General features: G+C 38.8%; 1 protein-coding gene across 4 annotated transcripts in view; it reads right to left on the reverse strand.

Annotated features, from left to right (window-relative positions):
* BABAM2 (BRISC and BRCA1 A complex member 2) overlaps positions 1-15,372 on the reverse strand; it is a 443,349-nt gene that overhangs the window by 393,564 nt on the left and 34,413 nt on the right. For all 4 annotated transcript variants that reach the window (XM_027113518.1, XM_027113517.1, XM_027113519.1 and 1 more), the window contains one exon: positions 1,982-2,058. In XM_027113518.1, the coding sequence (XP_026969319.1) occupies positions 1,982-2,058 (77 nt within the window). The remainder of the gene's footprint in view (positions 1-1,981; positions 2,059-15,372) is intronic.

Raw genomic sequence — 15,372 nt, forward strand, 5'->3', positions numbered from 1 at the left:
GATCTAACAATGAAAGGTTAGCAAGTCAGCACGTCACAAATTTTTTGGTTCACGTTGCATTTGGTGAATTAATATAAAGTGATTCTGCGAATACTAAGATGTGGCCTTTCCTAGCCTATAGTGGTCTGAAAGACACTGCTTACCCATCTGTCCCACCTTCAACATCTTTGTTCTTTATTCCTCTGTATAAGAATTGAGAGACTTTCATACCCCATTCACTAGTACAGTTTCAAGAAAGAAAATTCCTGATGAGATTATTGATACTAACCAACCAAAGCTATCATCATTTCCACACGAGGCTAGAGCTTCAGTACTGGTAATTATGGCAGAGAAGGGCTGATGCAACCTAGGCAGATGCTGTAGATGGTGGACTAAATCCTACAGTAAGTCTTGCATACTATTCATGGAGGTCACAAACCAGTGGTTCAAGAGCTCAAGCCAGCCCACAAACACATCGGTCTGGCCTGCATAATGCTGGCCCACATTGTAATTTTGAAGAAGTGGCCTACATCTAAAACTGAGAATTCAAATAAAAATTCAGATTTCTGCCTTTTCTCAATAAATCAGTAAGGGCAACCCCTCGAAACAGGGTAGGAGTGCCCCAATTTGCCACACCTAGGCTGCTTCCCTCATTCATGTTACCAGTCTGGCCTTGTAGCCATTTGTATTTCTGACTTTTGCTATAAAAGATAAAACGTGTGCATGCCCACTTGACCACAATTTACTCCCTGCCAACTGCCTTACTTTGTTTTTGTTTTTGTTTTGTTTTGTTAACATCTTTTTTGGAGTATAATTATAATGGTGTGTTAGTTTCTGCCTTACAATGGTGTGTTAGTTTCTGCTTTATAACAAAGTGAATCAGCTATACATATACATATATCCCCATATCTCTTCCCTCTTGCATCTCCCTCCCTCCCGCCCTCCCTATCCCACCCCTCCAGGTGGTCACAAAGCACCGAGCTGATCTCTCTGTGCTATGCGGCTGCTTCCCATTAGTTATCTATTTTATATTTGGTAGTGTATATATGTCCATGCCACTCTCTCACTTTGTCCCAGCTTACCCTTCCCCCTCCCCCATCCTCAAGTCCATTCTCTAGTAGGTCTGCGTCTTTATTCCCATCTTGCCCCTAGGTTCTTCATCACCATTTTTTTTTTTTTAAGATTCCATATATATGTGTTAGCATACGGTATTTGTTTTTCCCTTTCTGACTTATTTCAATCTGTAGGACAGGCTCTAGGTCCATCCACCTCACTACAAATAACTCAATTTTGTTTCTTTTTATGGCTGAGTAATATGCCATTGTATATATGTGCCACATCTTCTTTATCCATTCATCTGTCGATGGATACTTAGGTTGTTTCCATGTCCTGGCTATTGTAAATAGAGCTGCAATGAACATTGTGGTACATGAGTCTTTGAATTATGGTTTTCTCCGGGAACTTGCCCAGTAGTGGGATTGCTGGGTTGTATGGTAGTTCTATTTTTAGTTTTTTAAGGAACCTCCATACTGTTCTCCATAGTGGCTGCACCAATTTACATTCCCACCAACAGTGCAAGAGGGTTCCCTTTTCTCCACACCCTCTCCAGCATTTACTGTTTGTAGATTTTTTGATGATGGCCATTCTGACCGGTGTGAGATGATATCGCATTGTAGTTTTGATTTGCATTTCTCTAATGATTAATGATGTTGAGCATTCTTTCATGTGTTTGTTGGCAATCTGTGTATCTTCTTTGGAGAAATGTCTATTTAGGTCTTCTGCCCATTTTTGGATTGGGTTGTCTGTTTTTTTGATATTGAGCTGCATGCCTTACTTTGACTAGAACTAGGACTGAAAGACAAATTTTCAAAAAGTGGTAAATCCTTCTGATCAGTATCTTAGGAGATAACACCTAAAAGCCAGAAATAAAAACTAAAGCACAAAATCCAATAGCTAGCACTGTAATCTACATTTTTCAGTAGAAGAGTCATCATTTACTTACATTTTAATGTCTCTCCAGCATATGGTATGTGCAATTTAAATCGGTCACAGTTGGGTCCAGGAGTCAATGACGTGCAGCTTTAAAAAAAAGAAAGAGAAGAAAAGAGTTTCTTAAAATCCCACATATTTACAATATTTAATAAGTTAATAAAAAGTGATCCTTAAAGACAAACGATTAAAACACTGGCTTATAGAACAAAATAAAAGCCCTTAATGGTCATGGAGGCCAAGACACAGCAAGACTTGCACTCAAACAAATAATTCATTTCTCCCACAATAAAACCTATATGCCTTCTAACAATGAATACCAACACTGCTTCAACTACTTCTCTCAAAGAAGTGTATCTCGACTTTGAAAACAGGTATATGATCCAAAACAGGTCTGTAGTCTTTGATGTCAAGAGCTGCAAAAGAAGAGTAGTTTTATGGTCATATTTTAAATATAGACTCTTAGTTTTCACTCAGTTAGTACTAAAAAGAGCCCACTTGTGGTCTTTTTCTGGTACCAGATGGTTTTCTCTCTTTTCCCGAAAATAAGGCGCTTCCTCTAGATTTGGCACCCCATAACTTACATCTGTAGCAGAGCACAATGCACTGCACTCAGTTTCAGATAAAATGCAAATCTAAAAGGGGGGTGAGTTAGTCACCCAGGTCTCAACAGCTTGTTTTTTTTTTAATCTATTACTTCACAAAGTTATACAATACTCTTTGTTCTTTACAGAGATTTACTTTGTAAGATATCTCTCATAATCTTCTGAGTCATAACTTCAACTGCATAACAGCAGTATTGGCTTCATAAATTAATAAAATATTAATATGAAGTCAGTCAAGGAAGTTGTATGTCTTCATTTAGTCAAAAAAAAAGCAAGGTTTTTAATTTTAAAGAAGGCTAATTTTCATTCATAATTCCAAAACTGCCTATGAAACATTTCTGAAAAAGAACCTACAAAAGTAGTTTAAGGAAAGGAAGCATTGTTAGAACAAATGTACAACTTTCCGAGATGGCCACTTTGAAGGGCAACAGTCATTTGAAACTAAATTTAAGAAGTGCTGGCTCGAAGAAAAACTAACTCAGATCTCATATTAACTATTACTTTTTCCCAAAACTATTTGAACGTGAAAGAGAAAAGAAGCAGACAGAAACTTTAATGTATTTAACATAAATCACTAGGTTGATTATTCCTCTTTACCTTTAGGGGCCAATAAAAATATTAGTTTATAAACTAAACAAAATTGCACTAGTCATTGCAGAGTAATCTACTTTAATGTTTTACAGGTTTTAAGAACACAGTCTCCTTTACCTTTCAATATAAAAAATTCTTCAGGGCACATTTTATTAAAGGTACTAAAATATTTCTCTTATAGTATAATTTTTCTAGCTCACAACATAGTAGTTCTTTGAAAACACTTATGGAAAACACATAAATTTTCGCATTATAAAATACAAAGGGACAGAAATGACCCTATAAGCAACACTAAGAATTTTTTCTCTTATATTCAACCAGCAATGTTTTTAAATGATTTTTTTAAAAAATATTCAATCAAGTGTCTTTTGGGGTCTTGAAGATCATCAAATTACCTACACCGCTTAATGACTGAAGTTATTAATAGTACAGGAAATCCTCAGGATTAATCTGATTCTGGTTTGTTTGAATAACTCATCCTTCTTCAATGTGAATTAGGTTTCTAAATTCTTACAATCACGGTGGGGCCACACTTTATATTACTCACTTTATGCCTTAACCACGACTAGGAAAGTGTTTTTGTGCTCTGCCTCTTCACCTTCCTCCCTTCCTACTTGAAGGGCTGGTTCCAGCCACCTCAGGGTGTAGAAAAATACATTCCTCCACCTGCGTGATTCACTCGCTGATTCTTTTCACTTAGATAAGATTTATTGAACATTGTTCTATGTGTTAGGAATACAGGGTGGACAAGACAGACAAGAGCTACAGTCTCACGATAATTAAGTTCTAGCGAGGGACGGAGATCTAGCGAGGGACGGAGAAATGATAAAAAAAAGGAGACAGGGCTTCCCTGGTGGCGCAGTGGTTGAGAGTCCGCCTGCCGATGCAGGGGACACGGGTTCGTGCCCCGGTCCGGGAAGATCCCACATGCCGCGGAGCGGCTGGGCCCGTGAGCCATGGCCGCTGAGCCTGCGCGCCCGGAGCCTGTGCTCCGCAACGGGAGAGGCCACAACAGTGAGAGGCCCAGTGTATCGCAAAAAAAAAAAAAAAAAAGGAGACAAACACACAAAGATGGTTTAAGACTGCTAAATGTGATGAAGAAAATAAAACAGTGAGCTGCAATAAAACAGGAGCCACATTACATTGGAAGACTGGGGAAGACCCCTGGAGGAGGTGAAATCCGAACCCTGAATAACCCGAAGGGGCCAACCATGAAAGCTCTGGGGAAGAGCGTTCCAGCTAGAGGAAACAGCTGGTGCAAAGGCGTGAAGGCAGGAACAAGTTTGATATTTCTGGGGGAAGGAATCTTGCTAAGTCTGGGCAATGCGGCTAGAGCAGAGTGACTGAGAGAGAAAACAGCAAAAGACCAGGACAAGAGATTAAGCAAGGGACAGACCACGCAGAGCCCTGGAAGTGGTGGCGGTTGATCCAGGTTTTACTCAAAGCACAAAGGAAGGTTTTAGGAAGAGTAATATTATCTGATTCTAAGCTTTTAAAAGATTACCCAGTATACTGTATGGAAAAGGGAACTGTAAAGGGGCAAAACGGAAACGAGGAGACCAGAAACGAGTCCATTTCAGGCCAAGAATGATGCTACGTACTTGGATGAGGGAAACAGCAGTGGCAAGGGAGACCAGAAGGTTTATTCAACAGGGACAACTAGCAGAGAAGCTCACATTTAGGGAGAAGGTTAGTCAAGAGCTGAAAGTGTGAGATGACAGCCAAGTCTCACATGGACACAGAGGCAGATCCATGGGTGGGCCAGCCAATCTATACAGGCCACTAACACAGCACGAAAAAGAAGAAAAGATAGAAGAAAAACTCACCTTAGAAGAGTCCTGTTGTTGGAAAGATCACTTACTTGAAGTGGGGATGGTGTCAGGGGTAATACTCCTCAAACAGGAGTATAAACAGGTTATGTCACTAATCTCCAGTGAACTGTAGGGCTTCTGTTTTGCTGAGAGGTATACACAAATTTGGGACCAAGAACTGAACTGTTCAAGGGAACAGAGACAAGAAAGGCTAAGCTGGTCTCTCTCTCCTAAAAAGTAGTCAGCTTCTCCTCCAATTAAATACTAAGAAAATTATTTAAAATATCTTGTTATGCTCTGTCTTTCATATTACCTAGGATAAATAGCTTTATGGGAAACAAACCAATGTCATGTTACCTAAAGGTTCTTTTAAGATTAAACTAAAATGTTTCCGCTTTTTTAATTACCTCTGTCTAAAACTGGTTTTGGATGGACTTCCCTGGTGGCGCAGTGGTTAAGAATCCACCTGCCAATGTAGGAGACACGGGTTCGAGCCCTGGTCCGGAAAGATCCCACATGCCACGGAACAACAAAGCCCGTGCATCACAACTACTGTGCTCTAGCGCCCGAGAGCCACAACTACTGAGCCCGTGTGCCACAACTACTGAAGCCCAAGAGCCTAGAGCCCGTGCTACGCGACAAGAGAAGCCACCACAATGAGAAGCCCACACACCGCAGAGAAGAGGAGCCCCCGCTCACCGCAAGTAGAGAAAGCCCGTGAGCAACAACGAAGACCCAGTGCAGCCAAAAGTAAATAAATAAAATTTTTAAATTTATTAAAAAACATAAAAAAATAAAATAAAATTGGTTTTGGTCATGTTATTTAATATACCATGAAATTTCAAATCACACTCAAAGAGTGTTTTTCTGTTAATCAAAAAAGGGGTTAAAAAAAAAAAAAAAAAAGGGCACGGGTTAAAAAGTACTGAAAACCACATACGGATAGTATGCCTCCACGTACGGAAAAGATAGATCAATGTGTGTGTATGTCTATGTACATAACAGATTTCAAAAGGACCGTCACCAAAATGTAGCAGGATTTGGGGTGATTTTTAGAATGTTCTTCAACTACCTTTCTGCATTGTTTTGATTAATAATGAACGTGAACTATTCTACAATTATATAAATAGTTTAAAGCTAAATACATTCTTTTTATATTTGTCTCAGGAAACTTGGCTATGATGGCTTGATTTATCTTTTTCTTCTAAAGTGCTTCACTCCTCTTCAAAAGGAAAGAAGGCAGGATGATCTACCTATAAAGAGTCTTCAGGTAAAGTCTATGAAAGTCTTTATATTGTGATATCACAAAGTGTCACATCTGTAACATTTATTATCTCTCACGGTTTCTTATGTGGCAGCGTTTGGGAATGGCTTGGCAGGGCAGTTCTGGTGTAAGGCCTCCCATGAAGCTGCAGTCAAATGCAGTTACAGAGAACTAATACAGTGGGGAAGTTCATTCTCCTAGAAAGGCACCTCCTTACACAAGTATGAAAATGCTAGGAAACAAAAAGCTACCAACTTCATTAAAATTATATTTGTATAATGGCAACTTGTCCTAACACACAGTTAGATCTAAGGTTTAAAAAACCAATATTCCAAACTGAGTATCTTTTAATAGTAAAATAATTTTTAAATGACTTAGAAATTGCTGACAACTTAAATGTAATTTCAAATTTGTCTCTCAACTATATTTTTTTGTTTAATTTTTTTTTTTTTTTTTTTTGCCACGCCAAGCAGAGGCTTGTGGGATCTTAGTTCCCTGATCAGGGATTGAACCCACGCCCTCAGCAGTGAAAGCACGGAGTCCTAACCACTAGACCGCCAGGGAATTCCCTCTCAACTATACTTCCTGAGTGCTTACTACAGGTCAGGCAGTGTGCTGGGCACTGGGAATACAGCAGTGACAAGAACAAAACACATATCTTGGCATTATAACATAAAAAGGATTTTTGGATGAACTATGCTCTAAAAATGTATCTTTCACTAAATTCTAATTACCCCAATATCTGGGGACTCAAGATTTTAAAGTTTAACATGTGGAAAAACAAAGTAGGTTGAGTTCCCTTTTAAAAAGATTATGCAAGTGGGAATTCTCAAGTGGGGATTCAGGGTAACAACAAATCAGGCAGTTTACTCTGGTTCTTTATTACAGAAATTGCAGCTAACCATTAGCACGTTGAAATGCTAAGCATAATAACCTTCTTATACTCTCATTCCTATGATCTCTTATTTTACATCTAATCACGACTCTCAGTATTATTATTGATCTATTTTCTAATTGTGGTTTGTTTTTCCTACCAGATCTAAGATTCTTGGTGCCAAGAACTGCTTTACAGTTTTAAAAATGTCTTAGTACAGCATCTAGTACAGTGCTAAGCAATTTTACTGTATGATTGTAATCATCAGCTAAACTCAAAAACTGTCATTTTACAGATGACAACAGATTAGAAACCACTTCCACTTCTGGCCACATCTTATTCTCCTGGGCCTAAGCATCTTTTCTTTTTTTTTTTTTTTTTTAATTTTTATTTATTTATTTTTGGCTGCCAGGTCTTCATTGCTGTGTGCAGGCTTTCTCTAGTTGTGGCAAGTGGGGGCTAATAACCTTCATTGCGGTGCACGGGCTTCTCATTGCAGTGGCTTCTCTTGTTGTGGAGCACAGGCGCCAGGCGCGTGGGCTTCAGTAGTTGCGCCTCACGGGCTCTAGAGCGCAGGCTCAGTAGTTGTGGTGCATGGGCTTAGTTGCTCCGTGGCATGTGGGATCTTCCCGGACCAGGGATCAAACCTGTGTCCCCTGCACTGGCAGGCAGGTTCTTATCCACTGCGCCCCCAGGGAAGCCCAAGCCTAAGCATCTTTAAATCATCTTTAAATCTCTAGAATCCAGCAGCACTGGTGTCCAGAACGTGGCTACTCCACCGACTATGTATGGAGATAAAGGTTTGCTGAATGAAAGGTTTGCATAAGACTTGATTCCCGGTCCAGTGCTCTTTTCCTGACAAAAACTGATGATTTAACTGGAATTGGGAAGGCGCTCTCATCCTCACCTCTGAGAAAGCTGAAAGTGTGACTATTTGTGGAAGGTCCTCCCTTTGAAGAGTTGTGCATGCAACTCAGAATTTAAACGTAAAGTCATTACCTAAAATTACTCTGTTTTCACAAGAAATAATAATAACAACAACAGCTAACATTTGTTGGGCATTTACTATGTGGCGAGCACTGTTCTAAGTTCTTTAATTAGATTAAACTATTTAAGCCCACGGCAACCTTCAGAAATAGATGCTATTATTATCTCCATTTTACAGATGAGGAAACTGAGGCATACAGAAGACATGCAACTTGCTAGTAAGTGACAGAGCTGGGATCCAAGACCAGGATGTCCAGCTCCCGGGCCCATTTTCTTAACCATCAAACTAAATCATCTCTCAATAATTAAAGGGGAAACCATCAGACTTACTGGAAAATGTGAATTATAACTCTTTTCAACAAATGTGTTTTTATTAAGTACTTATAATACTGGAAAGTAAAAGCTGACAATAAGTTGCCAAAAAGTGTTCAACCACATGTGCTTTAATGAAAAGAAAATGATTTCTCAGTAATAAGAACTGTATACATGTAAATCAATGATGCAAAAGAGGGAACAAGGCCCTTATAACTTGATTAAATAGGTGCTACAATGTTGACCCTCTTGATTTATTCAGCAAACTCTTTAAATAAATAGTGAAACATAAATTTGCATTTGAATCCTCTTTAAATTATTACTTGTTCCTAATTACTGAGATCAAACTCAAATTAGTAGAGTTTCACTCTAAAGAGGAAAAGGTAGGCAATTTCACAACACTTTATATGATTTGAGTGACAACCAAGAATTAATCTTGATTAACAAAGTTATATGAAGATATTCTACAACATTTAAGACATCAGCATTTTTAAGACAATGCAAAATATATGCTTTCTAGTTTAATGCTAAACCTATTATTTGACATACTTTCTGGAAAAAATAATGACAAACCATTTCTATTCTTCAAGCCACCTAAAAAGAACAAAGTAGATGAGTCTAGGGTTCCTTCCCTGAGTCTACGTCAGTTTCCTTTACCCTGACTATTAATTCACCATTTGGCATGTTCTCCTACATAGCTTCCTGTTTTCTTGATAATGACGTTTGTGCTTAACCAACAATATTTAACAGCAGCTAAGAAGGAAGTCTTCAGCTTTGGCAACCTAAGATAACAGGTGAGTATAAAGAAAAAACAGGCTCAAAGACCAATAACTGCATTTTAAGTAACTATTAAGTTATAAATTACAGTGAATTATTGTTAGTTGATATTCAGCACATTTCCATTTTACAGAATTAATTTATTTTCTCTGAACTAAATCCAACATCAATAATTCCACTCAGACTAAATCAGTTTCAAAATTATCAGTTTCTAGACTGAAATTCAGCAGTAAGGAAGCTAGAAGACGGAAGTAGGATATCTTAACAGCTATCTAAATAATCTATAAAATGGGCATTTTATCTGTGAAGGCATCTGAACCTCTGATTCACAGAATCTTTCACCCTCAGTCTTGGAAGGGAATTATGGTACATCTAAGTTGACTAAGGTCAAGTCTTAGGCCTTTCTACAAGAAGACTCATGAATTAAAATTGGTAAAAGGAGGCAGCAAAATCACACTGTTTTAGATCAGGGGTCCCCAACCCCCAGGCTGCGGACCAGTACCGGTCTGCAGCCTGTTAGGAACCGGGCCTCACAGCAGGAGGTGAGCAGTGGGTGAGCGAGAGAAGCTTCATTTGCCGCTCCCCATGGCTTGCATTACCACCTGAACCATCCCCCCTCCCCCGTCCATGGAAAAACTGTCTTCCATGAAACTTGTCCCTGGTGCCAAAAAGGTTGGGGACCGCTGTTTTAGATCATTATCCAGGAGAATGAAACTACCTACTTGATGACATATGATGTTCCTGATATACCAAATACATCCTCTACATCTCTAAAGCCTAAAATCTATTTCTGGGCCCTACTAGAAAGTGATAGATTTAATTCTTAGCATAGGAATCCAAAATGCCATTACCAGAATAAGTGAGTCAGCCCAGAATGTTTTAAAAATTATAAAATTAAAATATTCAAAAATATGTGTTTGCCAGTTCATGTGGCATCAACTGTTATTCTCAGTTTCCATGCTATATCTCCATTTATAAATGAGAGATTTCAACTCTACTTTAGAGTAGGGAGTATTTTTAAATCTTAGTAGGTGTTCCTATAGCAAAAATGTGGTTTAAATTGCAATATGATTTCAGTAGGAATGATGGGCTCAAATACTATTTTTAGCAGTTAACTAGGAGGGGGGGAATCCTTTAACTTTCTGAGATAGATGCTTAGCTCATTACTGTCCAACCTTTCTTCTTTTCTAATACGTGCGTTTAATTCACTCTGCTAACAGAATAAAAAAGAAAATTAAGAGGATTATCTCAATAAGTGCAGGATAAGTGTTTGATAAAATTAAATATCCATTTATGATTTTTAAAACTCTTTGAAAACAAGGACCAAAAAAAGAAACTTCTGGGGCTTCCCTGGTGGCACAGTTGTTAAGAATACACCTGCCAATGCAGGGGACACAGGTTCGAGCCCTGGTCCGGGAAGATCCCACATGCTGCGGAGCAACTAAGCCCGTGCGCCACAACTACTGAGCCTGCGCTCTAGAACCTAAGAGCCACAACTACTGAGCCTGTGTGCCACAACTACTGAAGCCTGCGTGCCTAGAGCCCATGCTCCGCAGCAAGAGAAGCCACTGCAATGAGGAGCCTGTGCACCGCAATGAAGAGTAGCTCCTGCTCGCCGCAACTAAAGAAAGCCCACGTGCAGCAATGAAGACCCAATGCAGACAAAAATAAATAAAATAAATAATTTTTTTAAAAAAAGAAACTTCCTTAATATGATAAAGGCCATCTACCAAAAACCTACAGCAACATCATACTTAGTAACAAAATGTTAAAATTTTCCCTTTGAGATAGAGAATCAGACAAGGATATCCTTTCTTACTACTTTTACTTAACACTGTACTGGAGGTCCTGGCTAGTACACAGTATGTAGCATGGGGAAATAAGGGTATAAATATTGGAAAGGAAGAAATAAAACTATATTTATTTGCAGATAATATGACTGCATGTAGAAAGCTTTTAAAATCTTCATCTGCATCATTGGAAATAATATGTGAGTTTAGTAAAGTTGCTAGACGAAGAACATACAACAAAAATCAACTGTATACTGTATATGTACATCTATATACCATCAACAATCAGTTAAAAAATAAAAACTTTTAGAAAGATGCCATCGAAAATAACATCAAACAATCAAATACATAGAAACAAATGTCACAAAAGATGCACAAGAACACTATTTAGAAAGCTATTATTAAGAAGAAAATAAAAAATGAACATAGATATCGTGTTAACAGATTAAAAGAAACATAATGACAAGATGATAGTTCTCCTTAGGTTGATCTGAAACCTGAAAGGCAGATTCTAAATGGAATGTTAAGAACCAAGAATAGACCAGATTCTCTTGAAGAAGAAAACTTGAGAGAACTATTTACAATAACCAAAAGGTGGAAGCAACCCAAGTATCCACCGACTGAGGAATGGGTAAACAAAATGTAGTATATACATATAATGGAATGTTATTCAGCAGCCTTAAAAAGAAAGGAAATTTGGGGACTTCCCTGGTGGTCCAGTGGTTAAGAATCTGCCTTCCAATGCAGAGGGTTTCGAACCCTGGTCAGGGAACTAAGATCCCACATGCCACGGGGCAACTAAGCCCTCGTGCCACAACTTGAGAGTCTGCGTGCCACAACTACTGAGCCCACACACTCTGAATCCCACGCACCACAACTAGAGAGAAGCCTGTGCGCCACAACAAAGAGCCTGCCCACCGCAACGAAAGATCCTGCGTGCCACAACTAAGACCCGATGCAGCCAAAATCAACCAATCAATAAAAAGGAAGGAAATTTTGACATATGCTACAACATGGATAAACCTTGAAGATATTATACTAAGTGAAATACGCCAGTCACAAAAGGACAAATACTGTATGATAACATTTATATGAGGTACCTAGAGTAGTCAAATTCAAAAAGACAGAAAACAGAATGATGGTTGCCAGGGGCTGAGGGGAAAGGAGAAATAGTGTTTACTGGGTACAGAGTTTCAGGTTTGCAAGATGAAAAAGTTCTAGAGATGGATGGTGATGATGACTGCACAACAATCTGAATATACTTAATGCCACTGAACTGCAAACTTAAAAATGGATAAAATAGTCAATTTTATGTTATATTTTACCACAATAAGGAAAAAACGCAGTAGGAGAACTTACTCTATTGGATATCAAAAATTACTATAAATCATTAAAATAATGACATTGGTACAAAGACAGACAAATAGAACAGTGGAACAGAATAGAGAGTCCAGAGAAAGATCCTCACATATCTGGACAGTTGATTTATGACAAAGGCATCTTTACCCAGAAGTAAGGAAAGGAAATTGTTTTTGATAAATGGTGCTGGGTCAACTGGGTATACTTACAGTGAAAAATATGAAACCTGATCCCTATCCTTGTAATATTCCACAAAAATCAAGTCTAAGTGGATTGAAGCTCTGAATGTAAACAGTGAAGAAAAATATTTTTAGAAGATAACTTGGGATGGAGAGAGATAATGTAAGAATATCTTCAAGAACTTGGGGTGAACAAAAATTCCCCAAAAGCACTAACTATAAGGGAAAAGATGGGTAAACAGGATCACCTTAATATTAGATCTCCTGTTCATCAAAAAACACCATTAAGGGAGTGAAAGACAAGCCACAGAGTGAGAGATGATATCTGCAACATATAAAATTGATTAAGGGCTCATATCCTGACCATATAAAGAACTCCTGTAGTGTTAATAAGAAAAAGATAACTAAGTTAGCAGACCCAAAGGAGCACTTCATAAAAGGAGATCCAGGGGTTTCCCTGGTGGTGCAGTGGTTGAGAGTCCGTCTGCCAATGCAGGGGACAAGGGTTCGTGCCCCGGTCTCGGAAGATCCCACATGCCGCGGATCGACTGGGCCCGTGAGCCATGGCCGCTGAGCCTGCGCATCTGGAGCCTGTGCTCCGCAACGGGAGAGGCCACAACAGTGAGAGGCCCGCGTACCGCAAAAAAAAAAAAAAAGGAGATCCAAATGGTCAATAAACTTATGAAAAAGTGCTTATGCAAGTTCACATTTTCCTTTCACATAATACTAACTCATTTTGAAACAGCTGTTTTCATGATCTTCATCTCTTTTTTTGGGGGGGGCGGTACGCGGGCCTCTCACTGCTGTGGTCTCTCCCGTTGCCGAGCACAGGCTCCAGACGCGCAGGCTCAGCGGCCATGGCTCACGGGCCCAGCCGCTCCGCGGCACGTGGGATCTTCCCGGACCAGGGCACGAACCCGTGTCTCCTGAATCGGCAGGCAGACTCTCAACCACTGCACCACCAGGGAAGCCCTTCACCTCTTCTTTAATTGAATTTTTCTTAACTCTTATGGAAACATTTCCAAAAATATGTGATTGGGGATACACATTTCCTTACTCCAAATCAATTTATAAGTATTTGTTGAACATTATTACTAAAATAACTATATAAAGTGTTACACCTAACAGGTCAATGGTCCATGGTCTGTCTTCAAGTGAGTATGTAAGACAACGCACAAGAAAAACTTAGGGGAAAAGAGTGTGTGTGTGTGTGTGTGTGTGTGTGTGTGTGTGTATGTATATATATGTATATGTATGTGTGTGTATATATATATGCAATATATGTATATGTACATGTGTATACATATATGGACAGAGAGAGAGAAATTAATCCTTACCAATATGTAGTATACAGATTGACCCTGGCACTCTCTTTCAGTTCCCATGTAGTTGTTCATGAGCCCTGAGTTTAAAAAGATTACTTTTTCAGGTATGACAAGTGAAAATGCCATATTAAAATTACGTAAATTATGTTTACAGTAGTGCTTATTTCATTTTATATCATTTTTTAAATTTTTATTTTATATTGGAGTATAGTTGATTAACAATGTGCTAGTTTCAGGTGTACAGCAAAGTGATTCAGTTATACATATACATATATCTTTTTTCAGATTCTTTCCCATATAGGTTATTACAGAATACTGAGTAGAGTTGCCTGTGCTATACAGTAGGTCCTTGTTGATTACCTACTTTATATACAGTAATAGTGTGTATATCATTCTTTTTAATATATGTCATATATGTTTTATAATATACAAGTATGTTTAATAATTAAATAAATATGCATGTATTAGGGGTTCATAAATTATTTGAGGTACATAATCAAAAAAGATAACTGCTATAAGAGTTACAGAAAGGAGTCTCTATTCTCAACAACCTTGAACTGTAATCAGAAGACAAAAATCAAACCTGTGAAAGTCAAACAAGGCACAATTTAAATAACAATTCAAGACAACAATAGGTACAAGTCACAAAGCAATTAACATGATTAATTGCCAAATTAGTGGTTAAAGAAAATAAGCACAATAGGAGTTGAGACAGCAGAGAAACCACTTTCAGCAGGTAGTCAAGGAAGGTTCACTGGAACCCGGGCTCTAAGAATTAATTGGATCTGATCAAGAGAGAGGAAGGAAAAATAAGTACCTTCAAGTGTCCTTAAATAGGGCAAAACCAAGGAGACAGATGCTCTGCTAAAACAAAAGCTCTATAATAAACTAGAGTACATTAAACCTTAGATCCCTTAATGCTCAGCAGCCTACCTGGTGGCACACAGGAGGCACCTGAAAACTACTGCATATATAGTACAGGTGAGCAAGTGGAGCCGGAGAGGACAAGTGTACCCCAAGGTCATATCAAAGTTGAAACAAATTACATAAATGTCCTGGACGGATTCCTATTCCAACTGTGGGAATGCTGGTGATTCTTACATTAAAAAATATTATAGGGCTTCCCTGGTGGTGCAGTGGTTGAGAGTCTGCCTGCCGATGCAGGGGACACGGGTTCATGCCCCGGTCCGGGAAGATCCCACATGCCGTGGAGCGGCTGGGCCCGTGAGCCATGGCCGCTGAGCCTGCGCGTACGGAGCCTGTGCTCCACAACGGGAGAGGCCACAACAGTGAGAGGCCCGCATATCACCAAAAAAAAAAAAAAATTATAGAAATCACCAGGGACAAGGCCAACTTACATATTATTTTTTACAATTAATGTACAACATAATTTTAGAAAAAGCAATTTTTATATAAAAAACTTAATTTGTTCAATAAAAAGATTCCTGTAACAGTTTTAGGCCACCATTTTCATTCCTTGACCCCAAACATGACCTAAATGGATGTATTCCCTATTCTCTGAACTCTGCT

The sequence above is a fragment of the Aethalodelphis obliquidens genome, unplaced genomic scaffold (assembly GCF_003676395.1).
Source record: "Aethalodelphis obliquidens isolate GAN/ISIS:26980383/991018 unplaced genomic scaffold, ASM367639v1 scaffold12, whole genome shotgun sequence".
Lineage (NCBI taxonomy): Eukaryota > Metazoa > Chordata > Mammalia > Artiodactyla > Delphinidae > Aethalodelphis > Aethalodelphis obliquidens.